General features: G+C 35.3%; 1 protein-coding gene across 2 annotated transcripts; it reads right to left on the reverse strand.

Annotated features, from left to right (window-relative positions):
- Positions 1–5,982: 5,982 nt before the first annotated feature.
- Positions 5,983–13,767, reverse strand: LOC106141612 (uncharacterized). Of its 2 annotated transcripts, none has more exons than XM_060954496.1 (2): positions 13,620–13,767; positions 5,983–7,187 (listed from the first exon to the last, which is right to left on the reverse strand). In XM_060954496.1, the coding sequence occupies exons 1-2, from the start codon at positions 13,656–13,658 to the stop codon at positions 6,123–6,125; spliced, it is 1,104 nt and encodes a 367-aa protein (XP_060810479.1). In that variant the 5' UTR covers positions 13,659–13,767; the 3' UTR covers positions 5,983–6,122. The 2 variants fall into 2 exon arrangements, with proteins under 2 accessions (XP_060810479.1, XP_060810480.1); XM_060954497.1 differs by lacking the exon at positions 13,620–13,767 and adding an exon at positions 10,176–10,331.
- Positions 13,768–24,598: the final 10,831 nt, after the last annotated feature.

A 24,598-nucleotide genomic window follows, 5' to 3' on the forward strand; every position in this document is an offset into this window, starting at 1 on the left:
TTACGTGCGATGCAAACGGCGCTGCGCGTGCCTTGCTCGCGATTTACGACAGGTGCATGATTACTCAACTAGGTACAGTCATGTACATACATGCAATCACGCCTCTTTCTCGGTGGGGAAGGCAGAGATATAATATAGCTTACAGTAAGCTTTTTTTTTTATTTTCAATGGCTACTTTTATATACTAGTGTCTACTTACTCTTTCTTCAGAATCAAGATAAATGATCTTAGTATTTGTTTTGTCCCGAAACTGAAGCACTGATTTTACGTTCTGTAATAAAATAATTTATTGAAAATGATTGAATATATTTGCATTCTTGTCTTAGTAACACACACTGATATTATATGGTTTCTGTATCATTTTTTCTTTCCAAGAAAATTTTCTTTACAAGCGTAATTAATTGATAAGAGAGCATCTTACCACAACTAAAACAGAATAAATGGTAATTAAACTCATGAAATGCATTTTAAAACTACAAATATTACACTAAAATAAAAATAAAAAGTTGTCTCATGTTGCGAGAGAATTTTAATTAAAAAATTCTTTACAATACTGAATGTCGCCTTAAATTATGAAAATACATTAAAGTCGAACCGTGTAATAAGATTCAATTGTTTTAACGTATTTTCTGAACATACTTATACTCGCAGTATTTTTTAGACAAAGGTATAACCCAACGCCTAAAAAATAATTCCAAGTTTAATAATAGCAACCTGTCATTAGAATCTTAAATATCCGTATAAGTCATATATACATCTGAACGTGGCCTTTCAGTTTTTTCAAGACTTTTGGGTCTGTCCACCGCGTTAGGGATAAAGACGTAATATTATGTTTATATATACATTAATGTATTTATTTTTATACTTACAAGCTTTCGCTAATTTTTTTTTTTGAGTTCTCTCCAGTTGAAGGAAAAATGACCACGATTCAAACTAAAGAAAGTAAAGTTACATGGAGCGAGTCCCTTCTGACCTCCGTTCAAAATTTTTATTCATTATTATAGGATACTTATATCGCTTAATAATTGTCAAATCTTATGGTTTCACAACATTGGTTGACATCAAATAAATTACTTAGTTTACTGCCGCTTCCAAGGCAGAAGAAGAAGTAACAAACTGCACCGCAGCATTTTCTTCAACAACGTCAACTTCACAACTATCCAAACTATGTACTATCTACCGTGACCTGACAAATACAATTATCAATCAAAATAAACTATGATGCCTCATTTTACAGAATCATTAGTTTCGAAATCCAATTAACTAGAGATGCGAAGTTACAATTATTCTACCGCAAAGTTAAATTGACTAAAAGGTTAAAGTCTGTTTGGTTAACTTTTAGTTAGATACTAACAAATTGAAAAGTTTTAACGGATTATGAAATGCCCATTTACACTAGCGTTTGTAACAAGAAAATGTAAAAAATACTGATGTAAGTATTTGGATTTGAATTAAATTGAATAGAAAACAGAATTAATTAAAGTTCCTAAATTACAGTTTGGTTCTCTTTTTTTAGTATAGTTGAATTGTTGTTGATGCTCTAAATTACTTCAAACTGATAAATATAATCATTTAAAAGGTTGTTGCGTAGGTGTGTTATTTTAATATTGTAATTTCATCATTATGTTTGGTGTTTCCTTTTTTTTTTACTGTACTTTCTTTATTTTTTTGTCGGTTGTCCACCATTGTGTCATTTATAATTAAAAAAATAAATATATGAATTTTGCGCTAAAATGTAATATGTCTTCTTCATTGCACTTTACTGCACTTACAAACTACTTATTACAAACAGACATTGCACATTTTTTTTTTCAATATAAGTAAGAACATCTTAATTCTAATTTTAGCATCACGCGTCCCTAACCTTTACAAATGATATAAATATAGCAATATCATTTGACTTTCAACTGTTCTATATCACAGAAACTTTTGGATGAGTTTCGAAACTTTGGAGTTAATTTTATTTCTTCAACTTTGCTTATACAATAGAAACATTAGTTAATATATTTCGGCAAATGTTTAACGAAATTGCTATTAAGGAACAGAGAAGTTTAAACATTTGAATAAGAACGTAGGTGGATGAGTAAATGATATAAGAATCGGAACAAGTTACCCAAGTTCGAGTACCGGCCCAGATTGACTCTTTTCCGAGTAACGGTAAGCTCAGCTGATAAGGCTAAGGTGGTCAATTAATCAATCAATAAATTATAGTATAAATGTGAAAACAGATAGATAGATAATGATGAAATTGAGATTCAAGTTGTGTCAGGTTGCTAGCCCATCGCATAGGTACAAGAAGAATCCTAAAAAGACCTATAAAGGTCTTTTTAGGATTCTTCTTAGTCGCCTTAGACATCTATGGGATAGATACAGAGTGATCCTATTCTTTAGTGCCGGAAACCCCACGGCATGACATATAATTTTGGACAATCGAAACCATGCCGGTTTTGACCTTAATTTACGCGGATGGATTCGTGGTAACATAAAAACAAAGCCCAAATAACACAAAGTGATTGCGTTCGCGCTGATCGGCCAATATTGCCTGCAATGGAATGATTTCTATTGGAAGCACGAAATATGATTCCGTGCGGGTGTTCCGTACCAATTCATATTAACGTTGTAATGTTAATATTTCATTAAGCCAAATAGCTGAACGTGGCCATCCAGTCTTTTCAAGACTGTTGGCTCTGTCTACCCCGCAAGGTATATAGACGTGACAATATGTATGTATGTATGTTTAAATTTACGCGGTCGCAGGGCCAGTGAATCAGATATTTGATTCGATAGCATGATATGAAAACTATAAATAAATATGTATATACGGGACAAATTACACAGATTGAGTCAGGCTCGAAATGAGTTCGAAACTTGTGTAACGAGATACTAACTCAACGAAACTATATTTTATAATAAATACTTACAAAGATTAACATCCAAGACCCAGGCCAAATTCAGTCATACAAGAAATTGTTTATTTATTTATTTTCAATTACCTTCCCAGACTAGGTCTTGTTTGACGGCATAAAAAAAGCGAAACGGCGATAGTTTTTCGCGCAATAAAAGCGTTGTCGCTTAGCTGGTGTGTGTGTTTTATCTATCAATCAATTCAATAACTAATTCAGATGTTGTATGTAATGACGGATCGAAATCTGATTCCACATTTTAAAACGATCACCAACAGTTCAACGCACGCTTCCCTGCTCATGAAAGCTTGCATGTAATATGCAATGGTATTGAATGCATCCGATACGATTGCAATGCTGACGTATTTTGGATTCAAATTGCTATTTTGTAGCCTGAAACAGGTGATGAATTGGGGAAACTTAATAATAAACTTGTTTGATACTGAGCTATTGCCAGCGACTTACACCTAATATCTCTGTAACTTGTTTTGTTATTCCAATGCCTAGGCTTTATTACTGCAAAGTTTCCTGAAAATCCGTCCAGTGGTTTGAGTACTAGCGTGGAACATGTAAGAGTAACAAACACATTCTTAATCCATACATAATTTCGCAATTATAGGATGGAAAAATAGTCTTACCTTATGAGTAAATCAATTAGGCGTTAGATAATAATTATATAATATCCTTTTGCCCACAGCTTCGCATCTATTTGAATCTAAGGAAAATCTTTCTCTGGCAGAAGTCAACGTTTAGTACAGTTTGTGCATTTACAGAAACTAATAAGAAATTGAGATATACATATGTAGAGGAGAAGGTGGTATTGTGGCCCCCTACTTTGTTTTTGAGGCTTTATAAAAAAAGTAAAGTACCTAAAAACTTGAAACATACTTTATAGGGTTCTTTAATCATTTGTTTATGCATATTTAACTATGGAATAAATAAAACTCGTACCGGATAATCAGAAATAATATTTATTCTTAAGTAATCAAATTTGGCATAATGAGATCAAGTGATGGTTAAGTGGCACCCTGGGGGGTCATATTAAATGTATTGCACAATTGAAACCTAACGGCAAAAATCACAAATATAATAGTCGCCTTCTGGACCTGCACAGGCTGTATGAGCCCATAATTCGCAACTCTGACACTGTATCCATTGCTCTCCAGGTCTGTCATTTGAATAGTTGGTTTCGCAGAACACGCAGAGAACATCTGTATTTTCAGGAACTCTATTCAAATGTGAGCTGTCATCACCGGAATCGGTATTTTCTGCTCCACTGTCAGAGCTACTGCTGGATGTAACATCTCTCTGGCGCCGACCAGCTTGGCTAGTGCCTCCTCTACGATCACGCTGACACCATCTCTACGAGGACGTCCTCGTCCTCGTCCACGCGCTCGTCCTCGAGTCTCTGCTAAGCGCAAAGATTCAGTCAGTTGATTTTTGTAAGGCGATGATGTAATTACTTTTGCTGTTGTCGTCTTTCTACCACGATTAGAAGTCCTAGTCTTGGCCCGAGGTATTGGCTGAATGTCCTCTGGAAGAATCAAACTATTCTGCGGTTCTTGTGGCTCTGTATTTATGCCTGGTGGACATTGGCCAGCATCAAGACTTGTATCATCATTATCAGGCATAGAAGATGTTTGACCACTGCTAGATGCTTCCGCTATAAAATCGACGTCTGTGAATACTTGAGGATTGAAAGGATAGATGCCAGTTGCACAAAAACCATTAACTGCAATTTCTCCCGTCGTGCTCCTAATATATGCTCGGCCAAGAAGCTCAGCAATGTCGAAAGGTTTCAGCAATCTTTCAGAATGCAAATGAAACTTCCGAATCTCCTCACTGTAATAGCATTTTACGGCGCCCATGAAAGTTTTGTCCAAAGGTTGGACCTTGTGCGTTGTATGAGGTGGGAAACTGATAATAGTGACATGGTTCTCGTGAGCTAACTCTATTATTTTTACGTTCCGAGAATGGCTGTAATGGCCGTCAAAGATAAGTAATATACCTAGGAGATTCCACATTTGGGTTTGTTTTATCAATGATATGCCTGAACCATTCAGTGAACAAATTCGATTGGAACCAACCAGATGGATGGACTTTACCAATCGATCCAGGTGGAGCACCTTTCTTGGTCTTACATGTAATGTGACCCCCGGGACCACAATACAACCAGTGTGAGGGGGTCGCATTATAAATATTGATATTATCAAAACAAACATACATAACATATTTATAAAATGCTTAAATTTCATAATTACCTTTGAAATCCCGCAGAAGAATATTTAATGAATATAACGTGCAAACAAAAAAATACAAATTCGATAGTTTTCAATTTTTACGCAATTAAAATCACAGCAGTTAAAAAGTTTTCTCACAAACGTGTTTCGACTGATTCAAATGACGGATAAACGAAGCGACTTCTGACGGATTTGATGGGTGCTAAATATTGCTGTCACAACCAGCATTTAGTTCCACCAAAAATATGCGATATGGCGTTATTAGAAAGTATTAATATCAATGGGGGCCAAAATATATGCGGGGGCCACAATTGCACCTTTTCCTCTAATATGTTTAAAATATTGACTTTCATTTAAATAACAATTCATTGCCGTTCAGGTAACCATCACAACGAGAAAATATTTTGTGGATATTTTTATAATAGAACATACATACATACATACATATGGTCACGTCTATATCCCTTGCGGGGTAGACAGAGCCAACAGTCTTAAAAAGGCTGAATGGCCACGTTCAGCTTTTTGGCTTAATGATAGAATTGAGATTCAAATAGTGACAGGTTGCTAACCCAACGCCTAAAAAAGAATCCCAAGTTTGTAAGCCTATCCCTTAGTCGCCTTTTACGACATCCATGGAAAAGAGCTGGAGTGGTCCTATTCTTTTTTGTGTTGGTGCCGGGAACCACACGGCACTGCCGGGAACCACACGGCACTATAATATAATAGAACATAACTATAAATTATGACTACTATTTTTGGGAGTTTCCACGGGAACAAAAGGTTGGACAAAAATGCAATAGATTAAATTAAATAAACAGGCGATAAATAAAACAACGCAATACTACAAAATTAACTTTTATAAATATATAAATTAAGTTAATTCAACAATCTATAATAATTAAAAAAAAAACATAAATAAAATAAATAGGCCATCAAAACTATTTGGAATATCTTTGGTATAAAATGGAATGTAATTTTTTTAGTTGATCGGAGGATGTACTTTTTTGGCAAAACTGCCAACCATGTTGCCAGGTGGGGAATAATTTGCAACTACATATACCTGTCCTTCTTTGGACCTAGCCATACCTACACCCACTTCTTGAGTATCTTCCCAGACGACTTGGGTAAAATGTCCCGTGCCCAAGTCAGTAGGCTCTTTGCCAAACTTGTGGTCTTTTATCTCACTGTACCATTTATCAACGGGATCTTTTCCAGACACTTCGAAATTAGGATCTGAAGACCAAGCGTAGAATATATTTTCCCCATATTCATCTTGATCTCTGTGTTGCATTTTGCCAGTTTTAGTCAATGTTTTGGCCCACTCTTCAGCATATTTGCATAATTTCTTGTTCAATTTCAAAGGGGGCACACCGTGTTTCTTTCTGTAATCATTATGAGCCTGCAAACACTCTTCTTCAAATTTGTCACCTGATATAGAAGAAGATTTGAATTTGTTTACCAAATCGGACGCTAGTCCACCCAAATTTTTACTGTTTCTCTGACTTGGAGAAGAAGGTGCTACGTTATTGTTGGATCCTTTCGGAGATTCAGGATATGGTGTTTTTTTAAACTGAAAAGCACCAGGTGGCGGGACATTCTTTGTGAATTGATTGCTATAATTTCCTGGAGGGCTGTAATTTGCGACTACGTAAAGTTTTCCAGATTTGCTTTTTGCACTTCCAATACCTAATTCCTTTGTTCCTTTCCATATTATTTGTGTGAAGTGACCAGACTTTAGTTCTTCTGGTTCTCTGCCGAATGAGAATTGATTGATTTCGCTGTACCATTTATCAATGCAGTCTCTCGCTCGAATTTTTGTGTTGGAATCTGTGGTCCATCCGCAGTAGATGCTTTCTCCGTAATTTTTGTTAAGGCTGTATTCCATAGCGTCTCGTTTCGCTAACTCTTCAGCCCATTTTTGACTGACTTTGCAAATTTCTTTGTTGAGTATGAGTGGTTCCACACCATGTTCTCTTCTGTACTCATTGTGAACTTCAAGGGCTTCATTTTCGAAGTCACTGGATTTGAAGCTGAATAATTTACTCTGAAATAAAGAGAAAACTATAATTATTACAAATGACAAAAACGTGTTCCCCAAAAAGGGTGAAATCCTTTTCAACATTTCGTTTGAAATAAGCAAAGTTAAGATTATATTCTGTTTTCCAGTTTTAGTCACGATATTTTTATCTTTGTTTTATGAGCCCTTACTGTACGCATGTATGGCTATAAATTCACCTTCATTTGCTTGCTTTATCTTTGTGATACATCACTAAGTAAATCAATATTTGACTCTTTATCACACGCTTATTTTTCTATAACAACAAATATCTCAATAAAAGGTATCAGCACTAATAGAATTACGACTTTAACCGAAATAATGGTATACTTAATAGCGTTATTCTCTTACATTATACTGGCTGGCTGTGAGCCCCATCCGCGTAAAATTCTGGTCTGGTAGCGAAATAAAGACATGCGCAGATCGTAAAAGTCAATCAAGGGGAAAGCTAACAAACTGGAATTCTTCTTTTAGGTTATAGGGCAGCAACATTTGAATCCCAATTCAATCATTAAGCAATACAGCTGAATGTGACCCTTCAGTCTTTTCAAGACTGTTAAGCTTTGTCTACTCGGAAAGGGGTAAATACGTGATTATATGTTTATATATGATTATGAATGGTGAGTTGTAAGAAATTTTAAATAAAATAACTACGTATCCTTGATTCTATGGTATGATAGATAGGGCAAAGTAAGTCAATTTTTAGAGTTAATTCAGTTTTGCAAATTGCGGTCCTCATAATTTTGAAGGCCTTTGAAAATACTTAATTATCACAGTTTTAGCCATCACACCTGTACTAGACTGTGGTGTTTTAGGTAAAACGTCACAGGTAAGAGAGATGAGAGATAATTTAAAAATTGAAACAATGAAGACAATCTTTATATGGACTAGTTTTACAAGTTTAAGTCGGCGTGGGTTTAGCTACAGACACGAGATCCAGCAAGAAGCCGCCAGAAGATACAAGTAGCGAGCTACTTAGTGAGCGCTGTAGTAGCGTCCAAAGGTCAAAACCCAGGGCACGCGCCCACTTTTATTAGTTCTACATTCATTCCTGTTTTTTAATATAGACAATGTGCATTCGTCCACGATTTAGATTTAAGAGATCTACATATAATTGTAAATTGACGTCCGATGAAAATGCTGCAGTGTAGTTCGTTCCGCCGCTTCTTTTACACATGCTCTTTGGAAGCGGCAGTAGTTATAATTAGATTTAAGTTATGTGACGTCAATAAGTGATACCTTGTATCCAATTTTGAAAATAAATCTATTCTATTCTATAGGGCTCCCGGGCTGTGAAAAGGGGCGCCGGGCCGGGAAGACCGAAGCGGCACAATGTCATGTAATTAACCCTTTTTATTATATAAGTACATCACTTTAGGGCACTATAGGTCTTTAAATTGTACTCATAGTTTATGTAAATTTCTATTTGTAAACGACTGTTTGTTGCCTAAATAAAAATAAAAATAAAAAAAAAATAAAATATGTCACAAGAGTAATTTACATTATTCATAGTAATAGCTTATACATTTATAAATTCTGAAGTAATACCGGTAGATAACGTTACTATGAAAGCGGAGTCTTTAGTTTTTATTAGATACCGATATTTCTTATCTTTCAATATTATATATTATCAAGTCGTAAATATTTATAATACCAATGGTATGTCCGCACTAGATTTGTTTAGGATTAAATAGAATTGTGATTCTTAATGTGCCCCAAAGGATTTTATGAATTAGGTTTAGACTTAATGATAGAATTGAGATTCTAATAGTAATAACTTGCTAGTCCTTCGCCTAAAAGAAGAATCTCAAGTTTATAAGCCTATCCCTTAGTCGTCTTTTACGACATCCATGGAAAAGAGATGGAGTGGGCCTTTTTTTAATATCGGTGCCGGAAATTATAAATATATTATATGTTTTATATATTATATATAATAAATGATATATATGTATAAATATATATATATATTTTCATAATTGTGCCGTGTGGTTCCCGGCACCAATAGAAAAAAGAATAGGACCACTTCATCTCTCTCCCATGGATGTCGTAAAAGGCGACTAAGGGGTAGGCTTATAAACTTGGGATTTTTCTTTTAGGCGATGGGCTAGCAACTTGTCACTAGGTATTTGAATCTCAATTCTATCTTAAACCCCAATAGCTGAACGTGGCCTATCAGTTTTCAAGACTGTTGGCTCTGTCTACCCCGCAAGGGATATAGACGTGATTATATGTATGTATATAGGGTTACTGTGGAATTGTATAAATTTGACATTATTTGCTAAAGCAATTCCGATAGGGGAATAATAATCATTATTAGATTGAGCTGGATTAAAGATAATTTTATTTAAGCCTCTGACGTACTACTTGTTTACCGATTTCTAAGGAATTCGAATAACATAAAATCGGGGAACATTTACTTCATTCTAAGAATCCAAAATTTTATGGAGATAGGTTCAGTGCTTTTAACGTGAAAGACGGACAAACCAACACAAAAATATACTTTTAAATCTATAAAAAGTAGTATGGATTTCACATACGTAAATCAAAAATATATACATACTTACAAAATTAATCATTTGAAAATTGCCTAAAGGCTTTCTGCCTTTATATAAACCGTGCCGTGTTATTTCCGGCATTGAAAATAGAACCATTCCCATGGATATCGAAAAAAGGCGACAAAGGGATAGGCTTATAAACTTGGAATTCCTCATGCAGGCGATGGGCTAGCAACTTGTCACTATTTAAATCTCAATTCCATCATAAACCCACACAGCTTTATACAGTAACAAAAACTGTAAGGCTTCGCTCAGCTTTATAATCTTAATATTGGACTGTAGCCCAACGTTTAAAAGAAGAATCCCAAGTTCATCAGCCTTTCCTTTGACTTTTACAATCTACATAGTAAGATAACTAGCAGGCACACACTATGTATTTTCTGTGCTATCACTAGACTGGCATAAAAGAAAAAAAAAATACCATTTTCGTTTGTTTTCCAGAACAATGCAAAATTATAACACACGTTCACTATGTCACAGCGTATCCTGACCAATTTCAGTGTCCTACTCGTTATCCGTCTGTATGATTGTGCCATAAAACGTTTATCTCAATAACACTGTCCCTTTTTAAATAAGAACGCCAGAACGAGAAAGGTAGCTATTAAATACGATTTGATATCGCGCCCGTGGATTAGTGATAAAAAGTGTTGTAGGGAAATGATATAATAACGTTTGTTTAACGTAATGTAAGTTAGTGGAGTTTAGTCATGCGATTTGAGTCAAACTCAATTGACGAAGAACTATTGGCTTAGTAATTAATTGCACATGTATATATTTTTTTAATTACTGAATTTAATTCAATTTTATCTCTAAGTTTAGTATGAAAAAAATTTTGAATTATTTTATTGTAATGGAAGACATTGATCCCGATATACTTAATTAATTATGGCACGCGTTGAAAATTTGAACAATATTACTAAAACGATAAATAACTTAACCATACAAAGCAGTTTAAATTGCACCATATTCTAATTTCCTGTCAATAGTATGAAAAATTTTGTGTGCGTATATAAGTACTGCAACACATACCAACTAACAGAAATAATTCCATGCGTTATAAATTTACGGCCAAAAATCGAAAATAAAACTAATTTATTCACCTTTTTAACACAACACATGATATAAAACTGTCGATACACGTAATGCAACTCACTCTCGGAAAGCAAACAAAAGAATGACCAATGGCGGAGATTTGACAGGAAAACGTACCGTTAGTAATTGTTTGGGAACAAAATGCAAAAAATAAATTGGCAAAAAAGGCAAAAGTCACGGATTTTGATAGAGCGCGTACGGAACAAGTGTACGGTGAGCGTAATGAATGGGTAGGGTTGTCAAAAAACAGTATATCATTCGGCAAATAGTCTTTCGCACTATCTCACGTAATTTACATTTTAATAAATTAAATTTCATTTAATTAATTAATTAAAAAGTCCTTTAAATTTTAATAAATGAATTTTAATTAATTCAAAACGGACACAGAATCCCTTTTATAGAACAGAATGGAACGCTTTTCAAAATGTAAACCAGCTCCAAAAGGGTGCCGGTACTTCGCCAAGAGAAGATCTACTAGCTGAAGAAACTCTTTCAGTATTTTTTTCATTCCACTAACTGACTAGCTCTTATATATAGCATATGTCATATGTATATATGAAGCCGTACAAATATGAAACAATTTTTGGTCACGTTTTTATTCTTCCCTGGAGATTGCACTGTGCCAACCCTAATGTAATTGCTTCACTGCGTAATGGATTCAGTCATTGACATCTTCTTGCCCCAGATGTCAAGTTATGAATATCCACGCAATTTTTTCATTTCAATTTATTCTTGTACATATATATATATGTAACACGTCGTTTTCCCTCACGGGTAGGCAAAGCCAACAATCTCGGAAATACTTGAAGGACAAGTTTTAGTGGATAGCCTAATCCACACTAAAGAGAAAAGATTGGTATTTTTGTATGTTTGTAACGAATAAACTCATATACTAATGCACTGATTTTAACAAAATTTGGCCCCTAAAAATAGGCCCACAAAAGTAACATACGATCCTTTTTTCTACGGGAGCGAATCCCGCCAAAAAGGTAATTAGTAGATAAAAAACAAAAAAGAAATACCTAACGTTTAAGTGCTATTTGATTCTCAATCAAGCTAGACATGGTCTTCGAGTCTTTTCAAGATCATTAGTGTCTGTCTACACCGTAAGCGGCACAGATGTAATAAATCCATGCTAGTTTGTGTGTTTGTTTGTGCAGTGCGAAAAATGACACACACAAACAATAAATAACATATTTCACAAAAGGGTGGTAGACGAAAGTTTAAAGTATACTTTTGTACGCAATAGGCAGTTTGTAATAAAAAAAAAAAAATCTCTCAGGCCTGAATTGTTACATACTAAGAGTATGTCCTTTCTAGGCATTCATTTACCTATCGAGTTGATAACGGCATTAGTAACGGTGCGATAACGATGGTGAGTAACTATTGAGTATATAGTTATGTACATAACGCTATGTAAGTAGATAGTTTGAAGGTATGGTAATAACTAACGTACCTTATTAACTTGTAGGTAGAGCGGTACCTTTGTATAAGTTAAGCAGTTACAGATTCTTTCATACATACACATATGTATAGTCACGTCTATATCCCTTGCGGGGTAGACAGCGCCAACAGTCTTGAAAAGACTGATAGGCCACGTTCAGTTTTTTGGCTTGATGATAGAAATGAGATTCAAATTGTGACAGTCTGTCTCTTAGTCGCCTTTTACGACATCCATAGGAACGAAATGGAGTGGTCCTATTTTTTTTTATTGTTGCCGGGAACCACACGGCACTTTACAGATTCTTTAATGTTAATAATGCTTCTCTCGATAACCACTCGGCAATTTAGCATAGGAACATACATTTTCATTATCTTTCCCATAAGGAATGTCATGAAAGGCGACTTAGGAAAGGGCTAATAAATTTGCAGATGATGGGCTAGCAACCCGTCACTATTTTGAATCTCAATTCCATCATAAGCCATACAGCTGGACGTGGCCTTTCAGTCTTTGGATATTAATAAATACATACATACTTACACACACACATATATATATATATATATATCCTACCTTTTTATCCTACCTTTCTTCACCAGCGTGAAAATTGTAACATGTGGTCAATCAATGTGTTTATGTTGTTAAAATGTTGAGTTTCATTTAAATATGTTTGGTACATTTTGCGTTAAACATTAACATTTATTAACAAGTATTACCTATTCATAAACTATCGCATCAAAAACATTTGTACGAGTAATATTAGGTACTGAAGCATTGTAATTATTACAGGTTTTATTTAAATTCAACGACTCATAATATTTTAAAAGGATATTATAATAAGCTTTCGAACAACAAACAACATGACATTTACTAAGACATAAGAGAAAATATAATTTAAGTGTTGTGAATGAAATGGATTAGATTTTTGTATAAATTATTCTGAAATAAAAACATAGACTAGCTTATAATACGAATAAAATGGTTAACTCTATAATTAATAAGTCAGTATCAAATATTTGAGTTATTCGTCATTAGAAAGAAAAAAAGTAATAGTAAGTTAATTTTTTAAATATAGTCCAATAAAATCGCGGATCGCTATTAAATATTTGACGTCAATAAATTATTCGGGAAATTAGGATTGAGGAAAAAAAATTATGATTAGATAATTCAAAACTTTGATAAAGGAATACCTATTTACATTTTATCTTTACAATGTCAGTGCTAGAACCGTCTCATATTTGTGTGTAACAAAAATAAACAAGCAATTTAAACTATTAACTCACAAAAGTAGAAATATATTGGCCTTAATTTGTGTCAGCAAATAGTACTTACAAGTCTCGAGCATCCAGGAAAATTGCACGGTGTCTTCATTGCCTTGTCGTATGCACTAATACAGGGTATTTTTAATTTTTTATCATAAGATTCCAAGAAACATGGATTCTTGATGAAAATTACTTCGCTTGTCCAAAGGACGTAGATAGCGTGCGTAATATTAATATACAAGATAAGAGACGGGTTGTGTTTGGGTTGAGTAATGCGCGAATGGCGATAAGAGGTTTAAACTGCTACGCCCGCTGTGGCGCTGCGCCCGTGCTCTTATCTATGACACAGAAGGTCCCGGATTCGATTCATTGTTTCGTCAATGTCGATTGAGGGAAAAGGGATTTTAAGTCAATTGAAAATTTACTTCAAAAACTGCTTCGAAACTTTTATAGAAAGTTGAATGCGGTTTATACGTATTTATTTTAGATAAAGCTAGAATTTCTACTTTATTTTGGCTATACAATTGGCATAGAAATAGAATTCTATAAAATTTACTTTATGTCTATTCTGTCTGGATAATTATAGTTTCCACAGGTTACGCGAAAAGCGACATGCGAAGCCGCGAACAACAACTAGTTCACAAGATTGCCGGCAAACGAAGTTGGGGGCAACTGTTAGTTATAAAATTTGACACAAGTTCCAAGCTTACTTTGGGACTAACTCAGTTATATTAATTGTTTTCAATTGAAAGATTAAACCTGAATCGCTAACGCTTATGTCTTAAATGCCATATTTTCGTCATCATGGTCCAAAACAATGTTGAAAATTGTTTACTCGAGTTAGGAGCATAAGATAAGTGAAAGAATTTACGGTTAGCTATTCAATGTACTCTAGTAAACCTTCAGTGGTAACTACTTGGTGAAGTATAATCCGTAGTATATATATCGAGGTAACGTCGTAATCTCAACGATGTCGGACGTTAGGAACCAGACGGTTAATATCTTACTTACTGTAGCAACATCTTTACGCTACACAATCACAACAGCCAATCACGCGTTGCAATTAGCCAATCACAACGAAGAGTCTAAATCCCGTGTGGGGTAGACGGAACCAATAGTCTTGGAAAGACTGAAAGGCCACGTCCAGCTGTTTAGCTTTAGTGGTAGAATTGAGATTTAAATAGTGACAGGTTTCTAGCCCATCGCCTACAAGAAGAATCGATCACCTGGGCTAGTGACCTGTCACTAAGTATCTTTGAATTTTAAAGGCCTTTGACTATTATGACTATTGTTTTGTCTACCTGGTAAAGAATAAAGACATGATAATCATGAGACAAAGAGCGTCGGTGATGGAATCGGTAAGATGCCCGTTTAAAATGCGTGATGCGCAGAAAAGCACAGGTTGAAATGTGGTCAGTGTGTGATGACTATTTTCGAAAGTTATGTACATAGTTTGAATACTTACCGATACTCTTACGGCGAGGGAAAACATCGTGAGGAAACCTGCACATTCAGGAAACTGGATGTGTAACCATGATCGATCCAATACGGGTTAGGTTTACCTGCAAAGGTTGCGGAGGTCAGATGGTAGTCGCTTCGTGTAAAAACTTGACTCACCCAATTCAGGGTTCATGGTCAAAGGCATACCCCGGGCTCGTCTCCAGAGTGGTGAGGATGTAACCAGGACTAAAGGAGGATGAAGAATTATCAAACAAAGATACAACATATTTGCTACTGTTCCTACGTACACATAATTTATAACTGACTTCATTGCCACATGAAAAGAGAGATAAAATTAAATAGGTTTCATAAAGTGTTACAAAGAGATGGGATGAAGATTACGCGACAGATAAAACCATTTATTCATCTATCTGTCTCTGTCTTAAATAAGAAACAAATGTATATAGCTCTCTCTTTTAAGACATGACATATAACCATTAAATTTGTGAGCTTGTGTTATTGAAGGTACGCCAGTACTTTACGAAAATTGGTATTTGTATACAGCAGGTTAATTTTTTTTTCTTAGATTCTCCGCAATTGTACGTATAATAGTAGTGGTAAGTATTAATTGAATATAAAAAGAAAGTCACTTTTATTTTGTCTCAAATATGCGTGTTCCAAGGTTCTACCGCAACGCAACGCTTGGGGAGCCTATGGTCGGAGGAATTTCTCTCTCAACTTTGTCCGGTCTTTGGCGTCATCAATTTAAAAAGTCCATTGGCATCCATTTTAACATCTCTCGCAACATTTAACCAGGATTTTTTACGTGCCCTTTCCATCTGTGCTCGGCGCTGCTGGTGGCATGGTATTTGTTTCCCAGAAGGATATCGTAAAAGGCGATTAAGTTTATAAACTTGGGATCCTTCTCTTAGGAGCTGGGCTAGCCTAGCTAGGGAAGCCGCGGGAAAAACCTAGCAGAACTATGTGGATAAATTCCTATATAGACGAAGAAAATTTAATAATCTCACTTGTTTTAATGTAAAGGAATATTGTATGGCATGATTTCCCCCGAGTCAAATCAGAACCGTATTAAAATGTACTGCCTTCTGATTGTTTTTTTACATTTTTTTGAATATTTTTATAATTGACAAACGTCTGAAATGCTGTTTTATAAATATTTTATTTTGATTTTTAAAATGTGCGGAAAAATTTACAGCTGAGATAAAATGTTTTTTTTTCTTCACTGCTAGACCAGCTCCGAAGCATGTTTATCACGCGATAAACTATCATTATGTTTTGCTTTTTATTATGACCTAAAAACGGACAGCGATAGTTTATCGCGCGATAAAATCGACGTCGCGCGTGTCATGCTAGCTTCGCGGTATCGAAACTTCTAGTATTGCAAATATTAATTAATTCATATAATAACGTCTTTATCCCTTGGGGGGTATATAGAGCCAGCAGTCTTGAAAGGCTGACAGGCCACGTTCAGCTGTTAGGTTTGACGATAGTATTGAAATTTAAATAGTCTCAGATTGCTAGCCCATCGCCTAAAATAAGAAAATTTTACGACATTCATGGGAAAGAGAAGGAGTGGTCCTTATTCTTTTTTTTTTTTATTGGTGCCGGGAACCACACGGCACATATATGCCACATTGGCATGTATGTGGCACATACATCCCAAGTTTATAAGCCTATTCCTTAGTCGCCTTTTACGACATCCATGGGAAAGAGAGTGGTCCTATTCCTTTCTATATTGGTGCCGGGAACCACACGTCACAAATATAATTTCAAAATTCTGATGCTTGTGCAATGCCAGCGAATTCCTGAACTGTGTAGTATACTCGTAATACTCGTACTATACATATTTAATGATATTCAGTTCGGGTACGGATCGATTCGACCGCCATTATCTTTGCAACCTCGCATATTGTAGTGGACTATTACAAATTGCCTTAGCAAACAATAGAGGAATGATTCCAAATAAATCATTGGCTTGGGAGATTAGTTATATATTTTAACTTTATTGTACAAAATACAAACGTAAAGCACAATTTGAGGACTTAATGCTAGAAGCATTATCTAACAGTCAACCATTTTGTCTGACAAAGAACTTAAGTGGGTCAAACTAAATAAATATATTTATATCTACACAAAGTATAAAACGAAATAATTTTAATGGACATAATTAAAAACTACAATAAATAAACAATATACATTGGGATCATGGTGAAAGCTGCACTACATAAAAAATAGCAAGTGCATAAAAGGCTAAGGGAATAAACCCTTTGTCGCCTTTTACGACATCCACGGGAAAGTTTATAAGCTATCGTTTACTGGAATAGTCCATTGTAGCGAAGCCATGATAAAGTTAATAAAAGATGCACATGAATTTCGAGTACCGTACCTCATTACCAGACCACAAAAACGATTTACAAACAGATAATGAATGTAAAAAAATCTCTTGTTCTCATTTTCTCACAGACCGGCAATTATTTGTAAAACCAATATCATGATTGTATGGTAATGAGTGTTTGGTCTCCATAATAATGTCAATTAAGGAAAAATCAGAATTATCACCTGAAAGAGTTAGTTATCTGACATCACGAGCATAGACGTACATACATAGATACACATAATCACATCTATATCCTTTGCGGGGTAGACAGAGCCAACACTTCACTTTACTTCACAAAGTTAGTATGTATTATGATAACATCTGTTCTTTCTATATTTTATACCAAAATAAACAGGATTTAATGAATGGTGATCATAAATTATTTGTGAAGAAACTAAAAAAAAAATGGAATTGGTGAAGTTGATTTTCGCTTACAAAAAATTAAAACTGAGATTAGAATCCACCGGTTTATAATAAAACAGAAAATAGAGTTTAAGAATATGAATCTGAAAAAAAGGCAGCTTTATATGTTTTGTTCAGAATGATTCACGCACTTTTCACGATTTTATTATTTACGAGATAGACAGAGCGAATATAAAACTGCATCAAAGAACACCAGCAAAAAACCAAGAATTTCAAGTTTATAAGCTTGATAACTAGAAAACCTAAATAATACTCAGACTATTTCACGCGTACGAATTTGCGGCCATCAACTACTTAATTAGGGAATAAATAAGATAATGGAGAATGCTAATTAAATTTTCTGTTACACGTGAAACTTACACTAAAATACAATTTTGTATTATTCAAAGCAATTTCATATTTTGCAACATAAAAGAAACGAGAATGAAAAACTTTAACGTCTCAACTTTCACCTTTTGTTTGAAACATGGCTCCAAGCTTAAACAACTTTAGAAATATATTCTTTCAGACTTTGTTTGATGTTAACAGGCGGTGTAATGTCAACTACTCCTACAAGACACGCTGTCTAAACATTTAAACATGACAACCTTCACATTCCAAGAAATGTGCAGAAATAATACATACTTATAATTACTATTATAAAAATAAATTTTACCTCTGAAAAGTCTGGTTCTATAAATTAAAGATTCCACAAATAGCAGAAACAAAAATATTTCTTAAGTATTTACCTTATATTCTTAATCTTAACTCTTATATTATCCCCAAATGCATTTCACATATCAATAGGCCGATTAAGGGTCCATGAATAGCATTAACTTGGAAAGAAAGATTCGCTATCTATTGGGGTCAACGGCATATAGCGCGGCCCATGTCAATTATAGTAAAACTAACAAAGAAGGTTATCTATTTATTATAAAAAGTCTGATACTGACGCATTACATTAGAAGGTGTAACTGGGAACACGCAAAGATGAGAAATTGAGAATGAAAAAAAATAAGGATTCTCACATAGATTCTAGATAACTAACCCTCGCCCGCCCCATATCAAAAGTACCCTATTTCCTTTTGCGTATCCAATGTACTTAAGCAAAATTGCATGGATATTGGTAAATACAGTGGTTTTGACGTGAGAGATAGACAAACAAACATTTTCTGTTACAGGTCTCAACAGTTGATATACGTATCTTGATTAATTATGACGATGACATTTGAGAAGATTGAGATTTTAAAATTGAGCGCAAATAAACATGCTTTATAGGTAGAACATTAATTTACACCAAAAAAAAAAAAATATCAACCATAAAATGTAGCAAATTAGACAGACAGACAGATGCCGACCAAAATCACGACCAGTGTGAACGGCGATAAATATTAAGTTCAAGACAAAAGTGACACTTAACCTTCTGCTAGTACTTTTTGCTCGCAAAACTCGCCCATAGTCATGTTATAAATCACTGCTCAGGTAATTTCCGACGATTACAGAAGGCTAACGATCAGTATTGTGTTGTGGAGCCGCGGTACCGTTTTCGCCTGCCTCGCGATTTTTGTGCAAACCTGTAATGGGTTTTTAACTGGCATGCTATTGTCGTCATTGTAAAATAGAATGGGAATCTTTGTCATTACCTTTTCCCACTCTTTACGTGGGATCGGCACATATGTTATTATTTCCAGGTCTTTTTAAGTGTAGATGTCAGTTGTATACTATTAGGCAATGTTAGTACCGTGCGCCTGCCATGCATATGACGAGAAATTTCAAAACCAAATCTTTGCTATTCATTGCTTTTTTGAGCGCTTATTAAATTTGTTTTCATTATTTACAGAAAGGTTGACAATTTTCTCTTACCCGAAGAAGCACATTCTGATTATAACTAGTTATATTATTCATAACAATTTATTCTCTCGTATACATTTATATTGTAAGTTTGGATAATTGTGAAGTTGACGTTATTGAAAAAATGTTTCAGTGCAGTTTTTACTTCTTCTGCACTGACGCTTTGGAAGCGGCATCAAACTTAGTTTTAAGTAATTTATTTGTCGTCAACCAATGTTGTGAAAGCAAAAGATTAGAAGAAAGTAAAACAAGAAGAGAAGAGAGAAGACAATTATTAATTGATATGAAGTAAGCTCTTGACAATAGATCTTGGATTGGGTGAGTCAGATTTTTACATAAAGCGACTCCCGCCCTTCGTAACCTTTTCAGGGGAGTCTAACCCGTATTGGATAATATGGTTACATTCAGTTGCCTGAATGTGCAGGTTTTTCCACGATGTTATCCTTCACCGTAAGAGCATCGGTTAGTTATCAAACTAATGTACATGCCTTCGAAAATAGTCATTGGTACATGGTCGCGGTGTGATTCGAACCGGTGCCTTTTTATGGACAACCGCGTTTTGACCAGACCTTACCGATTCAGCCACCGACGTTCCTATTTATGACGACAACCTACATATAACTCACAGATATAAATCTAAGAAAATGTATGAAGGTAAAAATTGTATTTCATAGCGCGGCAGTAGTATCTTTTCAAGTAAAAATGTCGTCTCATAACATCTCAATTCAATTTAGAAAAATTAAATAAGTTGTCTTTCGATCTTATTTGAAAATGTTTTTGGAAAATTTAATTATATATTTCTGTGAGATATGAATTTCGTGAAATACTTCTACTTATGTAATTGATTACATTACTTCAAACGAAAAGATTTTAAGGTGTGCGTAGGTATGTTTCTTAAATAATTTTATCACTAATAATATATAATGCCGTAAAAGGCGACTAAATGATAGGCTTTATAAACTGGGGATTCTTCGTTTAGGCGATGGTTTAGCAAAAAGTCACTATTTGAATCTCAATTCTATCATTAAGCCTTAACAGCTGAACGTGGCTTATCAGTTTTCAAGACTGCTGGCTCTGTTTAGATATAGGCGTGATTATATGAATGAATGATTATAATATAAATCTCTCTATTTTATATTATAAATAAATATATACGGGACAAATTACACAGATTCAGTTAGCCTAGAAGTAAGTTCGAGATTTGTGTTACGAGATACTAACTCAACGATACTATATTTAATAATAAATACTTATATAGATAGACATCCAAGACCCAGGCCAATCAGAAAAAGTTCTTTTCTCATCATGCCCTGGCCCAGGGATTCGAACCCGGGACCTCCGGTGTCACAGACAAGCGTACTACCGCTGCGCCACAGAGGCCGATATAACTGAAAGACAGTGTACTTGTAGTAAAAGTAGTTGTAAAAGTATGAACAAAAAGTTCCAGTGGTCCGATTGTTGGTACAAGTGGCGCGATTTTGTTAGTGTCACTTGCCATAACATCAAAAAGTCATCTCACTTGCCTCACTAAGGGGCAACTCAATGGGACCTGGGGGATAGACGAAAAATAATTGACCCACGCTGTATGCATACTGCGTCTATCGATAAGTCAATAAATGTATAATCCAAGCGCATCTAACTAAGTAATATATGAAATTAAATTAAATGTATGTTTTATCAAGAACTAATAAATATCAGAAAGGCAAGCTGTTCAGACTCATGTTTATCATCTATATTTCACATCAGAGCGTCGGTGGTCAAATCCGTAAGGTGACCGGTTAAAATGCGTGATGCGGATGAAATGCACAGGTTCAAATGCCACCTCGGCCATGTTACAATGACTATTTTCGAAGTTATCTGAGTTATTTTAAATAATAACCGATGCTTTTATGGTAAGGGAAAACATCGTGAGGAATCCTGCACATTTAGGCAATGTGTAACCATGATAGATCCAATACGGGTTCGATTCCCGGCAAAGGTTTCGGAGGTCAGGTGGGATTCGCTTCGTGTAAAACTCAACTCACCCAATCCATGATTCAAGGTCAAGGCGTACACCCTGGGCTATTCTCCAGACTGGTAAGGATGCAACCGGGACAATAGCCAGGAGGAAGAAGAAGACCTTTTTTCCCATCAGAGCATGCTCTGTCTATCATATGGAGATACATTTTAAAGTCCAACGCAACAATGTAAGGTCTTCATCCGAGCAGGAAACACTAAAATTTCATCGTAAAGATTCATATCCGATATTTTACTGTTTCGCTTCAAAACAAAATGGCTGTGTAGTAAGAGTTCTTGTGTTTATAGCGACGAACGCAATAAAATGGATCAGGTTGCACAAATTGATTCTTATTTTATAACTAGCTGTTGTCTGGGTCTTCGTACGTGCGCTATATAAGAGTTTAACGATTTGTATCTACTGATTGATTGACTTATGCAGGCTACATTTATCTATATGATGGCTTAAGGGGCCAAAAAGTCCTCGAGTGGAGATAATGTACCGAAAAGCGCAGCGTGGGATGGCCCCCCGAGAGATCAGAGACCCATGATCTGGTGAAGTTCGCGAGGGAACGTTAGAAGCAGGTCGCCTATAACAGAGCGAGGTGGAACACATTGGGGGAGACCTATGTTCGGCCGTGGACTTCCTATGGCTGAAATGATGATAAAGATTGACTGACATACTAACTTGATTTGAAATTCGGCTTCAATAGGTTGCTTTATGTGGTTAGGAATGCACTAAGAGAGGAATATCCACAGAAATTGTTTTTTCTTATATTCCGTTTCACGCGAGTTGAACCACGCGCGTATTCAGTACGTTTATAAAGAACAAGCTGCGCCCGCAACTTCGTCCACGTGGAATAGTTATTTTGGCATCATTCAAGCCTTGAGCAATAACTTTCCCAGTTTTTTTTTCATATTTTCCATTATTTCTTTGCTCCTTATAGTTGTAGCGTGATGTTATATAGCTTAAAGTCTATTCTATAGTATTTTCGATGCAAAAAGATTTTTTCAATTCGATTCAGTAGTTCCTGAGATTAGTGCGTTCAAACAAACAAACAAACTCTTCAGCTTCGACACTTCGACTTCGACGTCCGTGTGGAATAGTTATATTGGGCATCAGTAAAGCCCTCAAGGATGAATGATTTTCCTATATGATGATGGATGATATATAACACTTGTTAACAATTGCATCACGTCTTTGTCCTTACGAGGTGGACAGAGTCAATTGTTACGACACTAAAACTTTATTATGATTAAAGACTTAATTATTAAATCTATATTCGGGCATATCGCCTTATAGTAGAATACTAAGTCGTTTCTTTGAAAAACTTGTGTGGAAAGTATCGTTTGACTTCGATATGCAACGACCTTTACGAAATAGGAACACGTGTAATCCCGGAGGTACAAGTTCCCGAGATATCGTCCTTTAACATTTAAATCGTCTCATAACCGAGTCGAGCTGAAGCAATCTCATGTTTATGTAGACTGGTTACCTACGTATAACTATATGTAAATATATGACATAGTGAACTTAATCCGCAAACTTAAACTAATATTTTTCTATAGATATTTGTCTTGCTTATATATTTGAACTTATGAAGAAACAGGGATCGATTTCTCTAATAAGAAATCCGCCGTTGCAAGTGATTAGTTTCTTTTATAACTATGTACTTACTATTTTCTTATTACTGTATAAATTTCTATGCAATTAAGATATTACAAACAAACAAACAAACAAAGATCTTATGATTACTTTACTCATATTGGATCATGTGTACACATTCAGTTGCCTGAATATGCAGGTAGATAGATAGATAAAACTCTTTATTGCACCATAAGAGTAAAACATACAAAACAACACAAAGCAGATATAGATGGTACAAAGGCGGACTTATCGCTAAAGCAATCTCTTCCAGTCAAGTATCCTGACTGAATAGCCAGGTATCCTGACGATGTTTTCCCTCGCCGTGACAGCATCGGTTAGCACTCAAACGAATGTAGGTACATTACTTTGTAAATAGTCATATCCGAGGTAGGATTCGAACCTGTGCCGCGTTGCATTTTAACTGACGGTCTTGTACAAATAATATAAGTATTATTTTATTTTCTCGACCTCCGCGTCGGTTCCTTGTCTAATTACCGACCTGAAGCCTTCAGGAAGAAGGAGAGTGAATATAAATACATACATACATATAGTCACGTCTATATCTCTTGCGGGGTAAACAGAGCCAACAGTCTTCAAAAGACTTTATATTCTTTTTGTATATAAAATACTATACTCGTATAAAGTCATTTTATTTGTTTATAAATATTACATACAATTGTTTATAATTAAACAGAAAAGTACTAATAATAAATATACCTAATTAAATAATTTAAACTAATATTAATTATTTTATAATAATAATAAAAAAAAAAACTATTCTAAATTACAAGCTAAATACATTATTGTTTAAATTTGGACCCCTAGGAAGGGTTCCCATCACGCAGGCAGCATTCCCGCGCTGTATTGCAATAGCAATACGCTGCGCAAGAAAGCTGCCCGCGCGAGGGTCTCCTGTTGCCTCCCTCAGGCGTTTGCTGAGCGCCTTGTGGAGCTCCCGCGCGCCCTTGCCCCAAGGACCAAGTGTCTCGACACCAAACGGTACGAACTCGTACTGGGTGCCAAGACAACTGTATTTATTGGTCTTGAAGCGCTCCCGGGCGTCCGCCGCCGCACCAGCCTGTTTACTGGTCGCAGGGAGGTAGGACGCCGCCAGCGTATCTGCGCAAGTGGCGTATAAAGTATATATATAAACGTACTTCCGCATTTATAATATTAGTTGGGATATATACATACATAATTCGACAAGCCAACTACTGGGAGCTGATCAATCATTGACGGACTCAGACGTAACAAAGCGTTGATTAGACATTGTGCTGCGAATTAGATTATATCTCTATCATGGGTATTAACAAAA

The sequence above is a fragment of the Amyelois transitella genome, chromosome 4, assembly GCF_032362555.1.
Source record: "Amyelois transitella isolate CPQ chromosome 4, ilAmyTran1.1, whole genome shotgun sequence".
Classification (NCBI taxonomy): domain Eukaryota; kingdom Metazoa; phylum Arthropoda; class Insecta; order Lepidoptera; family Pyralidae; genus Amyelois; species Amyelois transitella.